Raw genomic sequence first — 23,192 nt, forward strand, 5'->3', positions numbered from 1 at the left:
GCGCTGTGACAGGTTTTCTCCGAGTACTTCAGTTTCCCCTGCCAATCTTCATTCCACCAAATTCTCCATCATCATAATCACCCGGGGCAGGCTACACTAGGCCAATCAGTGGCCGCAGTGCCGAGTGGACCCAGTTGGACTCCACCCCCCACTAAGCGAATTAAAAAAAAAGTTCAATTTTTAACGCTCTCTACTCTGATCAAGATGTATTGCCTTAAAAGAATCTGTTACATATTTCTAATGTTTGGCTGTCAGCAATATATTGACAATTAAGCTTAAGGCTTGACCATTTGCAGTGCCCATAATCAGAATGTGTAATTTCCCATGAAAATAATATAAACAGTAACTCGTGTTTGCTGGAATCTTCAGCATGCAGCCTGTTAGTAGCACAGTTACCATGTGACTTCTATGCACCTACTATTGTTCTTGACAGCAATTTGTGTACTGGATGAATGTGTTCAAACTAAAATATTTTTCTTCTTCCTGTGTTTACAGATCTTCGGCTCCAAAGCAGATCTGCAGTTGCACACACAACTGCACATGCGAGAAGCGAAGCCATACAAATGTTCTCAGTGCAGCAAAGCATTCGCCAACAGTTCGTACCTGTCGCAGCACACACGTATACACTTGGGGATCAAACCATACAGGTGTGAGATTTGCCAGAGGAAGTTCACTCAACTTTCCCACCTGCAGCAGCACATTCGCACGCACACAGGAGACAAGCCATACAAATGTCGGCATCCAGGCTGCAACAAGGCGTTTTCGCAACTCAGCAACCTCCAGAGTCATTCCAGGTGTCACCAGACAGACAAGCCGTTCAAATGTAACTCCTGCTACAAGTGTTTTTCTGATGAGCCGTCCCTCCTGGAACACATCCCAAAGCATAAAGAGTCGAAACATCTTAAGACCCATATTTGCCAATACTGTGGTAAGTCATACACACAGGAAACATATCTGACCAAACACATGCAGAAACATGCTGAGAGGACAGACAAGAGACCGCCAATCACTGGCATTGGTCTCAACAACCGAAACGTGGCATCTCTAGGACCTGGGAATTCGGCGGCGAACCCCACTGGCAACCCCGCAACAGATCCACACCCATATTGGCCCAAAGTTTCACCTGACACTGCAAACTCACTGGTGGAGGCAATGAACCAACAGCATGAAGCATGTCTGCAGTCTGGAAATGGCGCCAACCTGGGAGATCATCATCTAGCACCAGCTCAACACCATCGAAGTCTGTTGGAACATCACAACAGACAGATGAATGGAGGTACTAACAGTAGTGGTAGTGGGGGAGGGGGAGGTGACAATGGTGAGGACCTCGTTGTCATCAGGAGTCAACAAGGCACGGCACTACACCAGCAACATTCTTCAGCACCGCCAGCACCACCTCCAACACCCACATCACAAGTGATTGTATCTTCATCACCATCCTCAGTCTATGCAGATTCCTCAAGTATAGCTGCTGCTACAGCAAACTTGATTAATTCATCGGCAATAAAGACATCCACAACACCATCTTCGACATCCGCGTTCACTCCTATCCAGTCCATGGGAGGACTGGCACCAGCGCACCACCATCTGAACCATCTGAATCACCACCAGCTGGGCATGGCATCATCCGCATCTCGACCAGCATACATCCCATATGATGCAATTTCATTCCCAACATCAAAAGTTGTGACATCATCTTCAGGCCAAATATCAGGGCTAGGTGGAGGCTCTATGGACATGCCCAAGTCAAGTTCTTCAAACAGCTTTCCAAATCAGCTGATCTCCCTCCATCAGATCAGGAACTATGCCCACCAGCCTACATCATCATCGCTCATGGCAAGTGAACACCTATTAGGGTTGAAAGAAAAAGGGCAATAATGCCACGCCCCCGGTTCTGCTACTTCAGCAAATAGTGACTACTATAATTATTGTTACAATGATAATTATTCGAACTACTGTTGGTCTCAATAATGCACTTTACAAGTAGTGATGACCCATTTGTTAACATGTGTGAAAAGACAGAGTTTATCTGCACTTGCTCATTGAAGAAAGAAGATATTCAAAACAGAGTACCCTGTAAAAGACAACAAGTGACTCGCTTGAAGTGAAATCAGAATTGGATCCATATTTATATGTTACAAGAAGAAAATGTCATGTTACATAATTCCCGTTGTGTCATAAGAACAAGTGTTACGTTATTGTTATACCTGTTGCTTATTTCCAAGTCTTGGAGATGACTAAAAAAACCAATACATAGTGTTGGACCCATAAGAAGGTTACTGTGTAATCTCGAGTCGGATACATGGGACATGAAAATTTATTTACAGATAGAGTGAATCACAGTTTCTGCTACACACACTATTGAATTCAAAAAGCAAAATGTTACGCAAATGTGGGGTCAGGAAGGTTCAATCTGTATAACTGTCAATCAGGCAAAAACAGGTTGGAAAGAGTAATTTGGTTCCAAAGAATGCCTCAAGCTTCCTATCCCTTCTTGAAAGAGCATCTACAGTATCCACTGTTGTGAAACCTGATTCATGTTCCTATAGTAACAACATAACATTGGGTGGGGTGGGGGGGGGGCAGATCATGAGAACAATATCCCCGGTTCTAGGTTGTTTTTCATATTGGTGCTTGAGGGCATCTAGATTCTTTCCAAATGCCTCTGTTTATGTTTGATGAATACTTAATGTAGACATCATCTGACTTTTTTATTCTGCTCAATGCATCTCTTAGCAGACAAGTAACTTGTTCGATATATTTATGATCTCGCACACGATGGTAAGTTACCATGAACAAGACTCTTCTTCGTTTAAAACTCCTCTCATTCTATGATGAAGATAAAATGATGTATTACGTTGTCTTTCAGGCATGGGGGGGGGGATTTTTGTATAAAAAGTTGGGGGCTGCATTACTTTTGTTTATTGTTGTTTATATTTACCACGTTTTGTCTAATTGCATTTAAATACAAGACAGCTGAATTGTAAAACAGCCTAAATATTTTGTTCATCCAAAGATGGTTATAGTTTCTTGTACACAAGTTAATATTTCATTAGGTTGAGCAGCTGTGTATTTCTTCAGAAATGGAGAAGACATTGAACTCACAGCTGAAGTGGAAAAAAATCAAGACTGAAGAAAGAAAAAAAGCATGTCTACTGGAATAATTTAAATTTGTAACTTTGCTGTTCTATGTATTTCTTTCAAACCACCTTTTCCTCTTCTTGTCAAAAAAATTATTAAAGTGGTGTGAAGGAAGATAAAATATGAAATTACTCTCCAATACAGAGGTATGTGGAGTTTGGACATGCCATATTGGAAAGTTTGGCCCACTACTATTTTGAGTGCATCTATGTGAAATTTTGTATAAAATTGTTGCTGGCCACATAATAAAATCTTTCTGGGTACATGGCTACCAGCAGTAAATACCATAGAGTTGTGCTGATACTTCTTCGAAGCTGACATAGTTCTTTCAAATTAGTTCTCTCCTTGTTTTGATCTTTAAGCTTCTCCTGCCGAAGAAATTATATGGTTGTGCTTGCAGAATAACTTGATTCATATCTGGGATAAAGTAAGATACAGAGGTTCAATATCATTATCCATAATGCTTCAGCTGAACTGCTATCCACCAGCACACAATATATAAGTGATAAAATATAAAATATCTCAATTTTCATGCTGTTTATTTGCTGCACTATAAAGTTTAACAAGGAATGCTGTAGACAGACCTTTCCCCCCCCCCCTTGGCACTACAGCCCCAGTGAACCTAGGCCTACCTCCATGAACTTCTCCGTTCACTTCGGTTTTTCTAGATCTTACACATTCGGTAGGACTCCTTGGGCAGGTGATCAGTTCGTCGCAAGGCCTCTACCTCTACACAAACACAGAAAAACACACACAAACTAAACATCCATGCCCTGAGTGGGAATCGAACCCACGATCCCGGTTTCCAAGTGAGAAAAGACGGTACATGCCTCAGACCGCTCGGCTACCGTGACCGCCATTTACTTCTTACCATTCTTAATTCATATGGAGTGTGTGTGTGTGTCTGTTTTGTATTTATCTTATATCTTGATACATATTCAATTTGACTCACATATTCTTTCTTATACTGTTAAAAGGATCAATGTCTATTAGTTACATTAAAGAAATTGTTAATTTTCTTTGAACTTGAACTGAGACATTAACTTATAAAAGCACGTGTGATTTTAAATGTCACTTAAAATCTCCCTTGCAATTATTAGTGCCTGTGATCCACGTGATCCTTAGGATCTGCATCTGTATTTTTCACCCAGTAAAATACAGTTACAAGTTTAAGATGGTAACTGGAACAAGTAAACTTTAATCATAAATACACAATAATTTACTGTCCCCACATAAGATGGGAGTCTTTTAAGCAAGCAAATATCATTGTAATGTTGATATTCCTATTTCAATCCATTAATTGTTAGGTACTTTGTATCATTTTACATGTTACAACGAAAGATGAACACTTTTTCTTTTTCAGTTCCCTTATTAGATTCAAAGGGAATTTTATTTCTCTTAAAGCTATGGAATGATGTGTGAATGCCATTTATGATTACTCAGAAGTACCAGATTCACATATAGAGGTAAAGTAATGTTGCAAAACTCTCTCATAAATCTGATGCAGGCTAATTAATAAAGCTTCAAGATATCTTGTTATGACTACCAGCAGGTCAAAAATTTACATAAGTACTTTGACCAAATTAAAAAACAGATATTCATAAATAAAAAGTTAACTTATAAGCTAAACATGAATTGCTTAGGATAAAACAAACAAAAATAAAATAAATTATACTGATACGTACAGACATAATAATTGGATATAAAAATATTGAATTATCAATTCAGAATGTACAACTGCGTCTGTTATTTATTAGTATATTAGTGTGATACAAGATGAAAAATAAGTAAACTATAAATATGTGACTTACAAATCATATTTCATTTTCAGCTACTACAGTTATATATTAATCGTTTGGAATAATAAAATGAGAAAGATCAATTAAAAATATTTTGTTGTAGTGTAGGCGGTGGCACATCAGTAGTGTTGCTTGCTATGCAGTGCATCTCTAAACATCGGCGTCACTAGAAAACGCCCATAACACATGCGACCAACAGTATAGGAGCAGTATTTTCTGTGGTGCCTCGGATCGTATCCAACTTCTGACACCAAAATGCCAAAAGTAGGGTAGTACGCGTGACGCAATGACAGGTTGTAGTTAGGATGATTGCATTTATTAGCATTTCAGTTACACATACTCTCTCTTAATTACACTTGAATACAGGCAATACAGCACTATCGCTGGTTTACACACTTCCCAGTGCACCATTTCACACGCACTAGGATAATCTGTCTTCACTAGTCGTCTCCTAGCAACAGGTCTCAACACAGCACTGTAAAAGTCTCATTAAATTGTGCAGTGTGATTTGGAGTGAGTGAGTGAGTATGTCAGCAACCGAAAGAAAAGGGTTTATAACATGAATCATTGGGAATAATAAATAAACTCCCTTACCATGATGCACATTATTTAAATGCATTAGAATCAAAGTATGTAAAATTTGAAAGTAAGGTTACACTGTAAGGTTATTATAAAACAATTATATGCTTGTCATTATTTCGGTTTGAACAAAATAATAATCCAACAGAATATATGTTGGCAACAAGTGAAACAGTAATTCAAACATTTCTGAACTTCATGGTCACTAAATGCGAGTGCTATTGAGTTCTATTAATATGCAATTAAAGTAAAAAGCATTCCAAATTGTGCTTCTTAACTCAGTTGTATTGCATAGTTGGTGTTTCAGAACATTCACTTGCATCATATGCAAAGGGTAGGACATAAATATCGTCTTGTAATGTAACTCCACAGAAAAAGAGTTTCATCCTGAAACACAGACAGCCATAGATTAGGGCTTCTATGGCCTCTTTCGGTCTTCCAGCAACTGTTTGTATCTTGTCAGAAGTAGCTCTGCAGTGTTTTCTTAATAAATCAGTTGCATTTTTAGAAAACATGATTTATGTTAGTGTTTCCTTCAATTTAAATATAGCCTTTTCAAGGCAAATGAATCCCCCCCTCCCCATACCTGCAATGCAGCAACTTCATTTGCTATGTGGAGTTTTATTCCAGTGTTTCAGCTGATATGTCTTCTTTGAAATAGTTTGTGCATGGTCATGCCATCACTCACAAGGTTAGACACCATCTTACTATTGTACTGGCCCATATTCAATTGCACCTTAAGTCATGTGGGATTTGTGATAGCAGAGTGACAATGGGGCAAGTTTTCTCCAAGTAGTTGCTTATGGTCTGCGAATTCTCATTCCACCAGCTGCTCTACAGTCATTAATTATGTTATCATTGATGCTGTACAGTCTTGATACTGACAGTGTTGCTAAATAACCAGCATGAAAGAGAAATTTTGTTCAAAATAAATTTTCAAAAACACATATCCTCCAGCTAATGCATGGAGTTTTACCTCAACATTTTTACATACCTTGGTAACATTATGGTTAGACAGAGCAGCAACTATCATCTGTATCTTTATACTTTTGTATGTTAAAATTTATCATTTATATAATATGTGCTTATAGATATAAAATGAACAGTGAAATACATAACCTCTGACTAATGCAGTCCCTTTCCAATAATTTACTTCATTAGCATTGACTGGAACATGTAAATGTCTGCCTTATGGACTGGATACAATAAAATTCTGCTTAACAGTAACTTGCAAGAGCAGAATAATATGGGAAGCATCTCACCTGCTCTTAAAATAGCAGTGTCATTGGTGGCACTTTGACATTGCATATTCATATCTTAATGGAACAAGAATTGATAACTGTACAATCCATGATTCATTGACCCCAAAGGCAGATCCTACATCTTTTATTCCAAACTGATAAGGAAAACAAATGTTAAAATATGCTACCAAAATCACTGTACAATTAGCTCTATGTGTAAGTCTTAATAGTGACATTTTAAAAATTATTTTTTACACATCCGGTTTATTAGCATCTACATTCTCTATTATCATATAAACTAATCCTACATTGAGAATAACGTAACGATAACTGAACAAGAAGTTATAAGGCACTTCCAAAGTTTTGTACTGTAGTTTCCTTTCATGCATAAGATTTGCAGCTCTCTCAGGCTGGACAGCTGCATCAAGTCACACTCAAAGTCCAGTGTTCTGGAGACCATGTCTGTCACCATCATCCCATCAGTGAATGATGTGATGTGATGTGACATTATTCCCAGGTGATAGAAACAGAGAGGGCCTCTTAAAATGCTGGCCTGTGACGCTGAATTGAAAATGGCTGTCGCTTGAAAAGATATTATCACTCCTTGTACATACTTCACCAGATTTCAGGCCTGTTTCTGTATTAATCTGTCTGTAAGACTAAGAAAGAGTTCCTCAAACTCCAAAAATAAATTACTCTGCTCATCTTTGACAGGAGAAACAAATAACTAATAACAGGATCATATTTTGTTCATAGTAAAGATGAATCAAGTAATACACTTATTTATATGGTGAAACAAATCTGTAATTCTGTGTGCACAGAAAGAGAGGATATAAATATAAAATATCTGGGGACAGGATAAACAGAAAGGAGATAAATATTGTGTTAATGGCAATTTTTTATTGTGCCATTATTCTTTTAAGTATGTGGCTCAGTTCAACTTGTTTTTTCTCCAAAATATTACTTGTATATGAAATATATTTTAATGTATATGGTTAAATATAAGTTTACATACAATTTATAAATAGATCATATAAAGCACAAACACTGCATATCCATTATACACTGTTTTCAGTAAACTAAAATTAAAGGTACATACCAATGTAGTGGTTGAGGGGCTTTGCTATAAGCCAGAAGGTCGCGGGTTCAAGTCCCGATGGGATCATTGGATTTTTTCAATTGGCCTAATCCTTCCAGCCACACTAGGCCGTGGGGTTTACTCAGCCTCTAACAGAAATAAGTACCAGGAATTAATTAAATAATTTTCCTGGTGAGTAAAATGTGGCCGGCGCGTAATGCTGACAACCTTACCGCCATCTTTGAGCCGATTGTCTAGATAGTGTGGGACCCTCAATGTCTCACAACCCTATGGGCCTTCATGGCTTGGTATAGGGATAGCTTTACTTTTTTTTTTTTTTTTTACCTTTTACCAACATAATATTCTGATATTACATACAGGATTTCTTAATTATTTCTCCCAAGTTAATTCCTGGCCTTGCACTATTTGTGCAGTACAAAGGTAGCATATTTTACAGTCAAGGGCACACAATAACTCAGAATTGACGGAACAGTGGATATGCAATATTTGTGGTTTAAATCATTGATGTTGTCCTATATAAATGTTGCTCTGTCCCCTTATTTTCAGTGTTTGACATACTGAATAAGAAGGACTGGTTATCATTATGGGAATTTTTTTATTTTTAGTGGATCTGTTGTGTATTGGGGCACATTACAGCAATTCAGCATGATTTTACAAGATTTTGTATATAAAACAGTCTCTCTTAAAATTATATCCAACATGAGAAATATGCCTTCATAAGAAGATTGAGTTTTCTTCTGTGGTTTAATTGAATACAAAAGGATATGTAGCTGAGAAAATACAGGAACAGGGAAAAAGGAGATTAGAAACAGTATTGCCATATTTGGTTTGGGTCTTCTACATTTTGTAGTTCAAATTTAACATTTTAACTCATATTGTTGTATCAGTTTTTATGTTTTACATCCTGTTGTTCTCTGTATATTTAGGGGTTTATATACTGTCACACAGCAAGTTGATTCTGTTATATATAATAATCAATTGAATTTAATATGTCAATAAATCAATCAGCATATTATATTAAAATAATAATAATAAATATTATATTGAAATAAAAGAACAAAAAAGTTGATTGATTCATCAATATATACAAGTCAGTCACTTATTACATATAATAAAATCAGCGTGTTGTGTGATGTTATAGAAACCTCTAACCATATTGTTACATTTTCAGTTAATTAATTACTGTATTAAGCCATTCAGATACAATCCATTCATAATAGTTGCTCAGTATGTTCCAGTCTCTTATAACATCTACAAGGGCACATTCAACTGTTTACATTAGCTATTAAGGTTTAAAAATCACAGATATAATTTAATAGCAAATGTCAACAGTATAATGTGTCCTTGAAGATTATGTAAGAGACTGAAACATGTTGGGAAAATACAATGTATGCTGGATTTGAAATAGGCATGGTGGTGACTATAAAGAATACAGTCTTTACAGTTTTAACACTGTGTAGATTGGAGAAAGTCCGATGTTTCAAACGGAACATATGTCCATCCAAAACACTGGGCTTTTTCCAAATTCCACAGCATACCAACCTGTAAAGTGTACTTTTCAAATATTGTGTATGCTTTGTATCCTGATGAGTTTAATTTATTGGTCATTTGGCATTTTAAGTTCAGAACCAAAGTGCAACATGTGTTATTGCATCCATCCAGGAGAACATTATTGTTTCTACACAGTTTAGTTGAAACTGTTCTTTGAAATCTGAAATTTAGCATCAGTAAATTAATTTTTGATATAATTCTTTTAAATTTAGAAGGAAAAAAAAATGAAAAATAAAATGTAAGGTGCCTCAAGCCAACATTTAAAAATACTGAATTAGAAACTAATGATTAGTTTCGATGTGAGAGTTATATATATGGCGCTGTTTTCATTGGTTGGCAAAGTATGGTTTTGGACAAAAACTGTACTCTGTACTAACCATCTCTACGTCTGTATAAGGAGCTATTCCCCATAAATCAAAATAAATTGCAATTATTGTATACCTGGTTAGGTCAGAGGAGAAAAGTTTGGTATCCACAGCAAGTCCTGTCAGGGACTAAACTATGTTTGTAATACATGAGGCCAGTACCAACACTGAAGTACTGTTGTCACTTATGGTCACTTATAATGAATCTCAGTGAGCATAAACAAACATGTCATATCACACAGCTCTAAATGCTTGCATAGTTGCTGAAGTCACTATTCAAAATGTTTGTACTGGCACCTGAATACTGGTCGCTATTTGCAGCGTCTGTACTAGTACTCAACTGCTAATTGAGGCCCATTTACTACAGTTACTCTCCAAACAGTGAGTTATGATTTGAGATTCCTCTACCATTTACATTTTCTCTACTGGTTCAGATCCAATTACTTCATACAATTTTTGTGCTAATATCTGGCTATGATTTGAGACCATATCAATGTTTAAAATACTTGGCTTTGTTGAAGCCCAGGCAATTCCAATCTTTAACTTCCCCAAGCTCAGCAGAATTTAAGTCTCGTTAGGTGCCATATCATAGATCAGAAAGGATGTATGCCTGTATATCAAATTCGTTTTTGTAAAAGCATGAAGATTAGGTGGACTTTAGAGCATTACATCATGAGGTTTCCACAAAGTGAATCACAATGAAAATAAGCAGTAAGCAGTAGGTTTATAAACAAATGCTTTGCCTTTCTAAATTCAAAGAAAAGCATATAGACAGTTCTACTGACATTCAATTGCAGTCCTGAAAAACAACTACTACTTACATTGTTTTAATTCCAATTTTTAGGTTTCTTGTAATCCAGAAATATTGTCTTGGCACAGTAATATATTTAGATTAAATTTAAAATTAATATAATTTGGTTTTCATTAAAGAAAATGCCTCAGAATATTCTTAACTCTCATAATTACATATTGTGAACAAATATTTACAGGTTTTAAACTATCTGCTTAAAAAATGTGAAATATCTATTTCTTTTAAAATGTGCTCATGCTATTCATAGCTGACTACAACCGGAATTATAGATATTTTGCATAATAAGATGAAGCACAATTCTGCATTAGTTAGCATTCAATAGACAGAAATTTCCCTCAAGTAAGTGACACCCCTGCCATTTCCTCTTGATACACTGCCAGGTTAGTAAACAATAAACCAGCATTTTAGATATTTGGATTGATTTCCTCTCTGGTTAGATTAAAGAATAATATATGAATTACACTGTTAAATAAGAAACAAATGATAAGCAATTGGTATCGGTGTCTCAACTGATTAAATCCTTATATAATCAATGGCAGAAATTAGTAATGATCTTAAATTCATTGATGTAAAATATGCATGTTCCAGTTCTGAATGAGTTTTATGTAATGTGTGTATTCCATATACCGTCCACATTTTCTTGGATTCTGCATGGATAGCTCAACTGAATTTTGCGGTATCTGAATATGGATGTTAAATGTTGTATTAGTCCAGCACAAAAATTAAACAATGGATTTGGACATGAATGAGAAAATTAATTTTTTTTTTTCTGGGCTTTTAGCTGTTTAAGGAAGAAATATCACCCTTACTACTAAACTAATAAACTATTAGTTGCTTCTCATTTGTTTTATGGTCTTCCAATAAGGATTAGTTTCATGTTGAAGGAATGGCTATTGGCATTGAAAGTATACACAACTGTTTCCTCGATATCCATGCAAAATATGAAAGGAGAGTTTGTGCTTTGGTGTTGCCAAATAATAACAATAGACTGTAAATCTATGTGAATTAACACATTTCAAAGAATGGACCAACATGAAATGGTGTTATTTAAACATAACATGTGAAAACAGATTGTTCCAATATCCACATTATGCACTTCAATATGGCGATCACGTTTTTGCTCACATTTTTTACACTTTAAATGGTTAATGTGTCGTTGATCCATGTAATTTTGTTCCCTTAATTCCGTTTCTCATAGATCACAACTCACGATTGTAAACTTATTCTTAAATGTTTGAAGTTTAAGCATTTCCTAAATTGCCTGTCAATTTAATGTTTCCATTGTTGTTCTCAGTGTGGAAAATTAGAATTAGGCTGGCACTGTCTGTTTTTCATCTTCCAAATCGTTCTCTAGTTTAGAAGAAACGAAAATTTCAAGCTTTGTAATATTGTTAATTATCCTTTTTGAGAATACTAAAATTCCTAGGACATTTTGTTGTTCATAAATTTTGTCTTCTCCCACATCATTTCAAAATTTTAATATAACTATTTCATAATATTCAATTAAACAAGCGGGAAATAGAATTGACATTTTTGTAGTTGTACCTTCTTTCCCACAATTTATTGCTAGGATGTCACTGTTTATAAATAGAATGGTGGGGTATATTTTTAAGAAAATAGAAATTGAATGTCTTGGGGAGCAAAAATACGTATACAATGGTGCTGGATGTTTGTAGACTGAAAAAAACAGTAAATATACCTTAGAAGTTAGCCCAAATTGTAACAATAAATAAATTGACGAAACAAAAATAATAAAATAAAAATAGTTGAAAAGAGTATTTTGGTACTTATGATCTGTGATATTAAGCATGTTAGAAAACGGCGTTTTTTACTGAAATGAGTAGGACCATAAACTTTAAAGTTGTAATGTTTAAATCTTGTGAATACATATGACAGTAATGAATGAATGAGTGGAGCCTTTAGAGTTGTGGCTTTACATATGAATCATCCTGCCCTGATATCCAAACAGAAGCAATAAACTGAGCTTGGCTTTGACAAACAGATCAACATAAGGGCTATCAACTTTGACACACAACTGTTCAATACAGATAAATACGAATATGTGTCTTTGTAATGTCATTGTAAAGATGGAGGATTGTTTTTATATTATTCTAAATCATAAAGGAATTTTTCATGATTGTCTTCTGAGATAAAAATCTTTTTGCCCGTTATGTATGATACTGAGCTGGAATTAAGTGTGGCATAGCAGTTAAGGTTTTATGTAACGAAGTACACTGCAGTTTGTCCCAAATGTTAGGAACCTCCTCAGTGTGTAGATGCAACAACGCACTAGTACATGTCTTCTTTTGCAGGCACGTTCCTTTAACCTAATATTATTTAATACAAATATGGAATGACTTACATGTGTATTTAAATTTGGATGGTGGTTCTTTGTATACGCATGCGATTTCAAACACAGGGATAAACTGCACATTGCAACAGTAGAAATGAAGGGTAGCATATGCTTTGTACATGAAAATCCTGAATATACCGATTTTCAACATTTAAAAAAATGGTGGTGAAAATATGAAAAAGGAACTGTGATATTTTTGTAAATGTAAAAAAAATCCTTTTCAATGTTTATGTGTGCATGTATTTTAACAAATATCGATGACAAATCTAGCATGCTCTCTTACTGATTTACATTTCATAAAAAAAGGAAGAATACAATTAAAAACTTAGTACTAAACTGTAATTATACAATTTCTGTTACAAAATTTCAGTAGATCACCCCTGGTACATTCTGTCATGGTGCAGTCTTTGCGGTAATATTAGTGGTAAGACCTATACAGTAATTTGTCTTTTAACGCGATTGATGCTTCTCATCACTTTTTAGGGACAAATGTATAAAATATCTTCATGGATATTTGCTACTCCATTTGCGAACGTCTGCATTGAAAGAATATCCCCCCATAAAAAATAACCTGTCTGTAGAAATGGGGCAAACGTGGCATTCTAGTTCCCAGTGTGAGATCATCATAGGCATATGATCTGACAATATCTCCAAAGGAAAATTTTGCACCAAAAACTGGTATAAAATTTGGCCATAACAATTTAACTTTTTAAGGACACCTTCAATCAGAAAGAAAAAAAAAAAGTTGCACAAAAGAGGGGCATACCAATTTTGTCCTTAAAATTTTCTATGTACCACTTTAATCTGAAATGAGAAAAATTTTTCCCCAAATAATGTCAAAATGAACTTTGAAGAGAGATAGCTTTCCTCAAAACAACAAAATATTGGTATTGTGTTTAAAGTGATAAAAGGGTCATTTAATAAATAATGCATTAACGGGGAAATTACTGTATTATGTACCGATCATTTTAAATCTCCGTGATAACGGATGACCCAAGTTGAAGTACCATGTTTTCAAGATTTAAACACATAATTTTGTGGTATAATGTGCAAACAAGTATTGAATGTGTTTCCCACTCGATTGTGTTCTGCAGAAGTAGTTGTTTGAAAGATTCATTTAGGCTACTACTTAAAAAAAATTTCAATCATCAAAGCAGCAAGAACATTGTTTAGTGTGACCTCCCTCTCAAGACGTTATCATTCTTCAATTTGTACAAATGGAACATTTTATCAAGCATCCCCTTGCTCGTAAATTTGTTTTATAAATAAAGAAATCTTGACAGATTTAAAACTCTGTAGCTGTTTTTCAAGGGTATAGGGGATGACTGTGTGAGAAGCTTGTTTATTATTAGTTATTAATATTATATATTATATATAGGCACTGCCACGAGAGCCGAAAGTGTTTTCTCCTACGGATAATAATAATTATTATAATGTAAAAGAAATAAAAATCGTTCTCTTTCATCACCTCTACAGTTTCATGATAGATGGCGTCTGTGTCGATTGATGTCATCTTTTTCTTTCTGTTTTAATTGTGTCTCCCGGTTTGTGAATTCCCTCGTTACACCGAGGGAGTCTTAAGCAAGAAGCACAAACAGGGAAAGACTATATTAAGACATTTTTAGAATTGAGGTAATAGTGAAATTTAAGCATATTGATGGTAAACTATTCTTTGTATTCAGTTATGCATAAAACAAGTTCAGTTTCTATTTGTTTTTGTTTGTTTGTTGTACAAGTTTCAATGAGTATCTTGCTTATTATTGATAATAAATAACAGATTCATCTCATATCTGTAGTTATAGTATCTTGGACTAGAGACGGGTCATGATCCAAACCTTGTAACTGTATAAATCAGTGATTATCTATACTATCTACTTTACCTCTCAATAGCTCTGACAAAATGACTGCAAAATATCCTGATGTCTTTAATATTCACCAACAGAACATGCACAGTGGCTTTGTTATTCTAACTGAAAACCATGAACATGTACATACTTGTCTCCAACTTGAGCCAGCCTCTCACATTCAGTACCCCTGACAGACTGCCTAGTACTCCAACTTCTCAGCTTAAAATTGTGGACCATACTTCTCACCATGGAGCCACAGGTTCAGTCCAGGGTAACTTCATGTGAGATTTGTGGTGGACAAAGTGTCACTGGGCAGGTTTTACTTCAAGCTGAAAAAAAAAAATTTAACAGTTATAAATGTAGTTTTAAGTGTTTTTAGGTCTGTCGCAAGAATAGAAGTAAATTTTGAGAATACTTATTAGATCAAAGAGTTCTGTCATGTGAGTTGTAATGCTATGTGTTCCAGCAGAGGTCTAGTAATGTTTTGGAGGAACATCCTGCCTCCATCCTCAGAGTTGAAGACTTAGATAGTATCCTACTCTTAGTCGTGACTGTGAAAACTTCAGATCCGACCTATTCACTTCATGTCCAACTGTCTGTAAGTAGCAGCTCCAAAATTTTGCAGCCCATTTCAATGGCACTCATTGTTATGGACTTCTAGTCAATAATTTTTATACGCAATAAATGAACATCAGAAGAAAGAACTATTTAACCAGATCCGTGATAGTAGAACCCATAGGTGCAGCATAGCCAATATCAAATCTTGCCAACATACCCAGCTCTCAGCCAGTTCCACTCAGTTCCTGTCCCCACAACTTGTTTCTCGAGAACCGTCATTTTTATTTATCATTTGTTCTCAGATATTTAAATTTTGAAACAATATAAAACTATTTTTTATATATCATAAGAAGGGCTTTGTTAATGGTTTTGGTTATGTGTGTATTAGTTTTATCTGTACTTTGGCTTCTGAATAGTCTCTCTTCTGGTCTGTACCGAACATCATTGGTCGGGCAGGTAGCACTCCTGTGTTCTCTTTGGGATTCATAGGGTTCAGATCTCAGCCTGGAGACTAGCTACCTTAACTGAGGTTTTCACAGTTTTCCTTAGATCCTCGAATCAAATACTGAGATACTCCCACAAATTATGCCACAATCACTTTCTTCTACATGCTTACTAATTCATTACTGTATACATTAATCATTCTACATAGTATGAGCTACTGACAGAATCATGAAATAAACAACGAACAACTAATTGAATGGCCTGTATAAGAGTTTCTGCTTTGTTTCTTGTGGTATTTACACTGTTTTACCCAAAATTAATATCAGTGGTATATACCTGGTTTATACCGTTTCTTTTCAGCACTTCCTGATACTAGTGGACTTTCATGATGGCAAAACTAACTCCATGAAGCCAAGTCCTTTTCGAGAGGTCAACAGTCATTCACCTATTCAAAAATTTCCAAACATTTTATAGAACCCAAAGGTTCATTATAACGTTCACATGAGCCCGCCATTGGACTCTATCCTAGCCTAATGAATCCAATCTATATAACTTCATCCTATTTTTCTTTGGTTCTCTATACACTGCCCTCCACTTGCATGAATACTGCATGCTTTTGCAGTTTCATACTCTTGTACATGATCATTTAATTGTATTTGGCGGTGAGTAGAGTACAAGTTATACAGCTACTTGCTATCAAATTTTCTCTAGTTCCCCTTCGGTCCAAATTCATGATGTCGTATCTATCATTCCATCCGTCCGTCCGTCCGTCCATCCATCCATCTATTCATGTTGATCCCACTTGAGCATAAGACATTCGTTTTACTTCAGTTTCTTAATCTTAGACAGTTGGTAAGTACTCTTTAGATGGAGGATCAGCCTGACGCAAGGCCGCTACCTACACAGGACAGCACTGAGACAGTAAAATGTGGTCGTGACTCCCACAGACTCGGACTTGAGAATGACTGCGCTGGCGAGGACCAGCAGCAATTGTAAACGACAGACAGAGTATTCAATAACATATGTGCCATACGTACACTTGGCGAAAGGCCAAGCATATTCAAAAGGGACAAACCCATTTTCAATTCAGAGAGGGTGTTACTTTAAGAACTATGACCGAAAGGGTTCAGTTGAAAAAATGTTTCTGGTCGTGAGTCTCAAGGGGCTTGACGCCAATATGGACTGACTGGTGGTAAATCGCTAGTCTTAAAGTAACTTTGACTTTGACTTAATGAGTTCAGTTCCGTGTGGGAGTCTGTAAAGATAGAACTTGTGTGCGTGAAGCTGAAAAATTTCCATTGTTAGAAGCCAGTGCCAGGGAACGGCTAGTGAAGACACAACAGACTGGAAGAGGCCTAGCATATGCTGTGTTAATTTGTGAATTGTGGAGATTAGCGGAGGCACACCTATGAAACGTGACAATATCAATTATACAGTGTGTCCCAGAAAATGTATACGCAATGTATTAACTTATATTTTGACAAGTAAATTGGACAGATGTTAACCCATTATTTTGTTGGGTACCTTAAAATCATAAATGTTCGAAATGACTACCACCAGCACCAACGCATTGTTGCAGAGAGCGGCATATTTCTTGTATTGTTGCTGCGGGAACAGAGAATAGGCAATTTTAATTTCGTGCTTCAAGTCCCGCGGTGTTCTTGGTGTTTTAGCATACACAATGTTATTTAGATTAGCCTACAGGTAAAAGTCTGAAGTTGTTAAGTGGATACTCCACACTTCTTCAGTTTATCCGCCTTCCAAGGAAATGAACATCGATAAATTTTCCCGCGTTGTTGAGGTGCTGGCGCACCATCGTGTTGGAAGTAACAGTTTTCGTCAGAAAACAAAATGCTGATGCAAGGGGTGATGTCACCCATCACTGTTATGCAGGCTGTACCTGCGTCAGTCTCTTCAAACAAAGATGGCTCTAACTTTCCTCAGGGAGGCATATCGCCCCACACTGATATTTCTTGTAAATAAACTGCTCTTTCTACCGTTACATTTGGATTTTATGTGGTCCAGTATACACGGTTATGTCAGTTGGTAGTACCATTAAATTTAAATTCCGCTTCATCAGACCAAATAATGAAATCTAGACGTGTTTATCTTCCATCGCACAAATGCAGAAGTCACTCACAAATTTGAAGTCTTATAGAGGTGTGTTGGGACCATTAGTGTGCATATATATATATTTTTTTTTGGGGGGGGGGGACCCACTGCATGTGATCGCATATAGTTTTGTACTTAAAGAGTTCCGTGTATTTACTGCCAAGGATACGTTTAAGCGGAGATGAACCTTCGTGTTTTATAGAAACAGGAAATTTCTTGACCAGCTGCATAACTCAGGGTCACGTGCCAATGTGAAGTGTGTCAGCCTACCTGCCTGCGGGGAACTCCAGGTTGAAGCCTTGTGACATGGACCTGGCGAGGTCAAGGTTGGGGTGAAGGTGAGCTAGGTTTTCAATACTCAATTCATATTACGTTTATTTTGCAGCTGGGAATAGAAGAAAGTAGTCAGCTTACGTAAGCCAAAATCAGAGATGGTGATGACGATGATAACGATTATTATTATTCTGTGAATGAGCAGCGTCGTCAAATTTCTATACACATATTTTCCAAATGCGTTATTTTTCCGTTTAATTCCTCAGTATGTCCAGAGAAAGGATTATTTACATACTGTAGCCGTCTGGGGAGAAATATTGCATTGTAGTTTGGTAAGTGGATACCAGAGTTTAGGAGGAACACGGTGGCTCCCATAACGTTTTAAGTAGAATGTTACAAATGTATTGTTACAGTGCTAATCACGAGCACGTGTCGAATAACCTGTATGGGATCTTGATAAAACATACTAATCCTCTAAAAAACGTTTACAATATCAAATTTAGTCGAAATTCGTTCATCGGTTTCGACCATAGAACATATGGACGAACAGACCACCTTATTACATGTTTATTTCATTGATTAATGCAAAAAATGAATAGAAATTTAACTGGCTAGTTATCTAGTCCTGTTGAAAGAAATAGAAAACAAATGACAACCGGAGTTCGGTTCTCAGCTAGAGCAAGAGACATTTATCTTCTCCGCAGTTTCCCCATCGGCTGTCAGGCTGCCACAGCCACGTATTCAATGCCTACAAGGACCTAATTTCTCGTGGATAAATCAGGCGGGATATGAAGCTGATAGTTCCCATCCATGTGAATGTAAAATAATTAATTAAGCAATTAAACATCACGTCATGAAAACTTTAGGGCAGGTTCAGGCATAGCTCCACCATTCTTGACCTCATCCTTAGATGGAAGTGAGTGACCAGTTTCACGACCCGGCCGCTTTACCCCCCAGGGGAACGACCTCCGTTACACTTGGTGTAGGAGGGAGGAGGGGTTCCGGAGCGGGTCTGGACGCTGTGGAGAACAGAAAAATCTCTTGTCTCTACCGGGAACTGAACCCCGATTGCTCAGCCGTCCAGCCCGTAGCGTGTCATTATACAAGTTCAGCTGTTTCCGAGGTTAAGAATGCCTCAGTTATACCGCCACTCCTCCACGCGTCTTAATGTGGTGCTGGGTTAAACACAAAGACAATTTTACTTTTAATTTACACGTGTGATTGTTACTTTACTTTATTTTCCGACACTTGTCAGCAACTCTGCCTGCATAACACCGAATAATTGGATGATACTGAATAATGAATCGGTAATGTAAAGTATTATCCCAACAATTGTTTGGAGCGTGAGGGAGAACCGAGAAACAACAAAGGTTAGGATACTCGTCTGAGCAGCGTTTCAAAGTGGGCAATCCCAGAATACAAGTTAAAAGCATTACCGGTTGAGCCGACGTTCTCAGTACGTGACAAGGGATTACAGTGAAATAACACATCGAGTTTTATCGTCTTGTAGAAAGGCTTTAGTTCTTAGGCGCACGGCTGGTGACGATACTAGTTGGAACCTTAATGAATAGTGGCTTAAGGGGTATCTGATAAAATTTCTCCTCAAAAAGGTGTATTCCTCTCTTCCATCCGAATTATTCGTATAATAAAAATCAGCTAAATTTCTCATGATGACATACAGGTATATCAACAGATGTTGGCCAGGAACATTTCTTATAGATGCACAAGAAATAAAAACCTGCGAGAAATCTGATAAATCTTGATCAAATTGTGGTCTTTTGTGTTGAAACATCGTCTAGTCCTTTAGTACATAGATACCAGCGTTCCGGGCAAACATAATGCCGCCATTTTGGTATCTGCCTACAAAACCACACGTTGTCATGGCCTGTAAGACCACAGTCTGAACAATCACCGCTACGAACATGACAAATCTTATATTACGAATTCTCATTTTGATATTTTTAACTCAGCATCTTCAAGAAAGTGCTGCATACACATACCGAGCACGCTAGCTCAAGCGGTAATATTTCTGATTTGTATTCGTTTGGTGCACGGTTCGACTTTCGGCCGGAACACCGACTAACGTAACTGAGTTATGTGGTAAAAGGTAAAAAGTTAAAGTCCTTGTGCTTAACTAATTAAGCACTACGCCATGAAGAAGTATGGGGCAGTGGATGTATAGATTCACATTTTCTTGATCTCGGCACTAGTTGAAGGTGGTCAGCTTCACGCTCAGGTCGCTTTACCCACGAGAAAGAGCTCCCGGTACCCATTGTATAGGAGGTTGGGTGGATCCCTCAGCCGGTCTGGATGATTGGAGAACTGAAAATTCTTGACCCTACAGGGACTCGAACTCCGACCCCTACGTCGCTTAGCCCATAGTTAGTCGCTATATCAACTACGCTATCTCAGCTCATGAGTTATCTGGTAACGTCTCCTTATTCCCTCCCGGCTATCGCTGGGATAGCGTCTATAATCAGGCTCTGACTGCTTCCGTCTACTACTTTTAAAATTTAGCATTCACGCATCATCCTGCTCTTCGACGCTTTTATAATAGGAGACACTGACAAGTTCGTTAAATAAATTACAAGCATTTTATTCGTTACTTAAAAATCTACGCAAAGATATTGGACGTACTTTGTCATACGATTGGCCTTGATTACGTTACCTTGCAAATGAAATCGGTTGTTGCTTGGCAGATGATTGTGGGTTACTGAATATCGAAAAAAAAAATTAAATCTGTCCAACTGGAAAAGCCAGTTTCGACGAACTTGACATTTCGCATTTCAGCATCTAGTACATGTAACATTAGTTTCCTGAACATATCACCTATGCAGTTTCATTTTGGGAGATACTGCCCACAAACTGCTGAAATTTAATGAAAATCCTTATAGCCGTTTTCAAGAAAATTGGCTGTTGGTTTATAATGATCGTTCACCGACCTATGACGAATTCACCGTCGAATACCGAATTTGAATAAAATCCATCAAAGAGTTAAGACACTACCGAAACGCAAGTCCTTCCATTTATACATAGAGGACAGACACACAACATTCCAAAAACCATTGTTTTTTTATTTCGGGGTTCAAAACGTGTATACCCGTCAAAATTTCCTCCCGCCCCCTTCCGAAGATCACAGTACATCATCATTTATAGTTAGTAGGTGAGAACATAAAAAAAAGCTGTTTGTATTTATAAGTGGACACAGTTTTAGAAGCTACCGGCAGATGGCAATAGACGTACGTATGTACATGCACGGCCACCTTGTAATGACACTCTCAACTACAACATTAATACGTTCCCCAATTAGTGTGTATGTTCGTAGTACTCCAGTGTATGTCACTTTCATAGGCCATGTTACTCATGTTGTTTGTTCATTAAAATTAAGCAATTAATATGGTAAATATTTTTCATTGTGAAGACTCATACAATTTTATAAAGATGTAAGAGAACTGATAGTTGAAACACAGTGTTCTCCCGATACACTTCATTACAAGTGGCTTGAGCAGCACGGTGCTACATGTTACAATGTCGGCGTCACGACAGTGCACCCTGATACGCGATCAACCATGAGGGTTACGTCTTGTATTAACGTAAACACGAGGGCTATTCGGAAAGTAACCTCCGTTTATTTTAGGCAACTAATGTATGAATGGGGGGAGAGCTCGCGCATGCTAGGTTGCGTCACGTGATTCACTGCCTTGTAAACCATCACATAACTGGCCGCATAGTCTTTGTTCTTGTCTCTACACAGTGAGTTATGATGTGGCATGCCACTTATAATCCCGCTAGCTACGAAATTCGCGCTGTTATCTGCTTTCTTCACGCTAAAAACATAGTGCTGTGGAAATTCATCGTGAATTATGCCCGGCTGTTTACGGCCAAAATGTAATGAGTGAAGGAACTGCAAGACAATGACAAAGAATGTTCGAACATGGGCGGGCGAACAAATGTTCACGATGAAGAGAGAAGTGGTCGTCCATCTGTAGTGAGTGATGATCTTGTTCAAAGTGTTAACCAAAAATTATGAAAGGCGGGGCTTCACAACTCCAGAACTTTCGTGTGAATTTCCACAAACGTCGTGCATTGTTCTCTATGAGATTATTACAGTTAGTTAGGCTATCATCACAAGCTATGAGCAAGACACGTTCCGAAAATGATCACGGGTGCGCATAAAACGCAGAGAATGGCTTCAGCCTTGAATTTTTAGAGCGGTACCACAAAGTTGACGATGAATTTCTCAATCACATCCTACGAGTAACAGGTTATGAAACCTGAATTTCACTTGTAAATGTTGAAACCAAAGAGTAGACAAAGCAGTGGATGCACGCACATTCACAAAACAAGCCAAAAAAAAGTTTAAACAAACGTTGTCTGCCTGCCAGAACGCTGATGGCAACTGTTTTCGGGGACAGGAAAGGAGTGCTGACACATCACAAGTGTATTGCGAAACATTAACAGAGATGTGCAGGGTTATTCAGAACAAAAGGCATGGAATTTTGACATATAGTGTACTCGTAGTGCTCCTCCATGGCAACGCGCGTCCGCTTGTAGTTGCACGTACTCTGGCACTACTGGAGCATTTCAGCTGGAATTTATTTGATCATCCTCCTTACAGCCCTGATCTCGCTCCGAGTGACTACCACCTGATTACCTACCTGAAGAACTCGCTGAGATCACTGCGCTTCAACAATAATGAGTTGATGGAAGTTGTCAAAAAGTTACAACGTACAAGCGGCAGTCTTTGACGCCGGAATACGAGACACATTCCCCCCGATACGATAAGTGCCGAAGTTCCGGTGGTATCTACGTCACCAGATGCCGCTCTCAGACTAGCCCTCGCAGAATCCCATACATGCGTAGTAGAGTACTGTAATATAGAAGGCAGTTATCAGGAGAGCCAACCATACAATTGGGGATTTCAAAATAAATATTGCAAATGTTTCGTGCTAGCACACTGTGGTTTTTGAGTTAAACATTTGTCGGAGTTGTTTGAAGTGTGACAGTCTGAAGTGTTTT

General features: G+C 37.2%; 1 protein-coding gene and 1 long non-coding RNA gene across 6 annotated transcripts in view; one reads left to right on the forward strand and one right to left on the reverse strand.

The window, feature by feature from the left end:
- Window positions 1–2,274, forward strand: part of LOC111866474 (zinc finger protein rotund) — a 938,200-nt gene extending 935,926 nt beyond the window's left edge. For all 4 annotated transcript variants that reach the window (XM_033752262.1, XM_023855448.2, XM_023855446.2 and 1 more), the window contains one exon: window positions 496–2,274. In XM_033752262.1, coding sequence (XP_033608153.1) covers window positions 496–1,878 — 1,383 coding nt within the window. In that variant the 3' untranslated portion in view covers window positions 1,879–2,274. The remainder of the gene's footprint in view (window positions 1–495) is intronic.
- Window positions 778–22,967, reverse strand: LOC111866475. Of its 2 annotated transcripts, none has more exons than XR_002843152.2 (3): window positions 22,832–22,967; window positions 14,935–15,115; window positions 778–864 (listed from the first exon to the last, which is right to left on the reverse strand). It is a non-coding gene; the product is annotated as an uncharacterized LOC111866475 (long non-coding RNA). The 2 variants fall into 2 exon arrangements; XR_002843153.2 differs by lacking the exon at window positions 778–864 and adding an exon at window positions 7,951–7,987.
- Window positions 22,968–23,192: the final 225 nt, after the last annotated feature.

Source organism: Cryptotermes secundus, unplaced genomic scaffold, assembly GCF_002891405.2.
Source record: "Cryptotermes secundus unplaced genomic scaffold, Csec_1.0 scaffold320, whole genome shotgun sequence".
In the NCBI taxonomy this organism is placed as follows: domain Eukaryota; kingdom Metazoa; phylum Arthropoda; class Insecta; order Blattodea; family Kalotermitidae; genus Cryptotermes; species Cryptotermes secundus.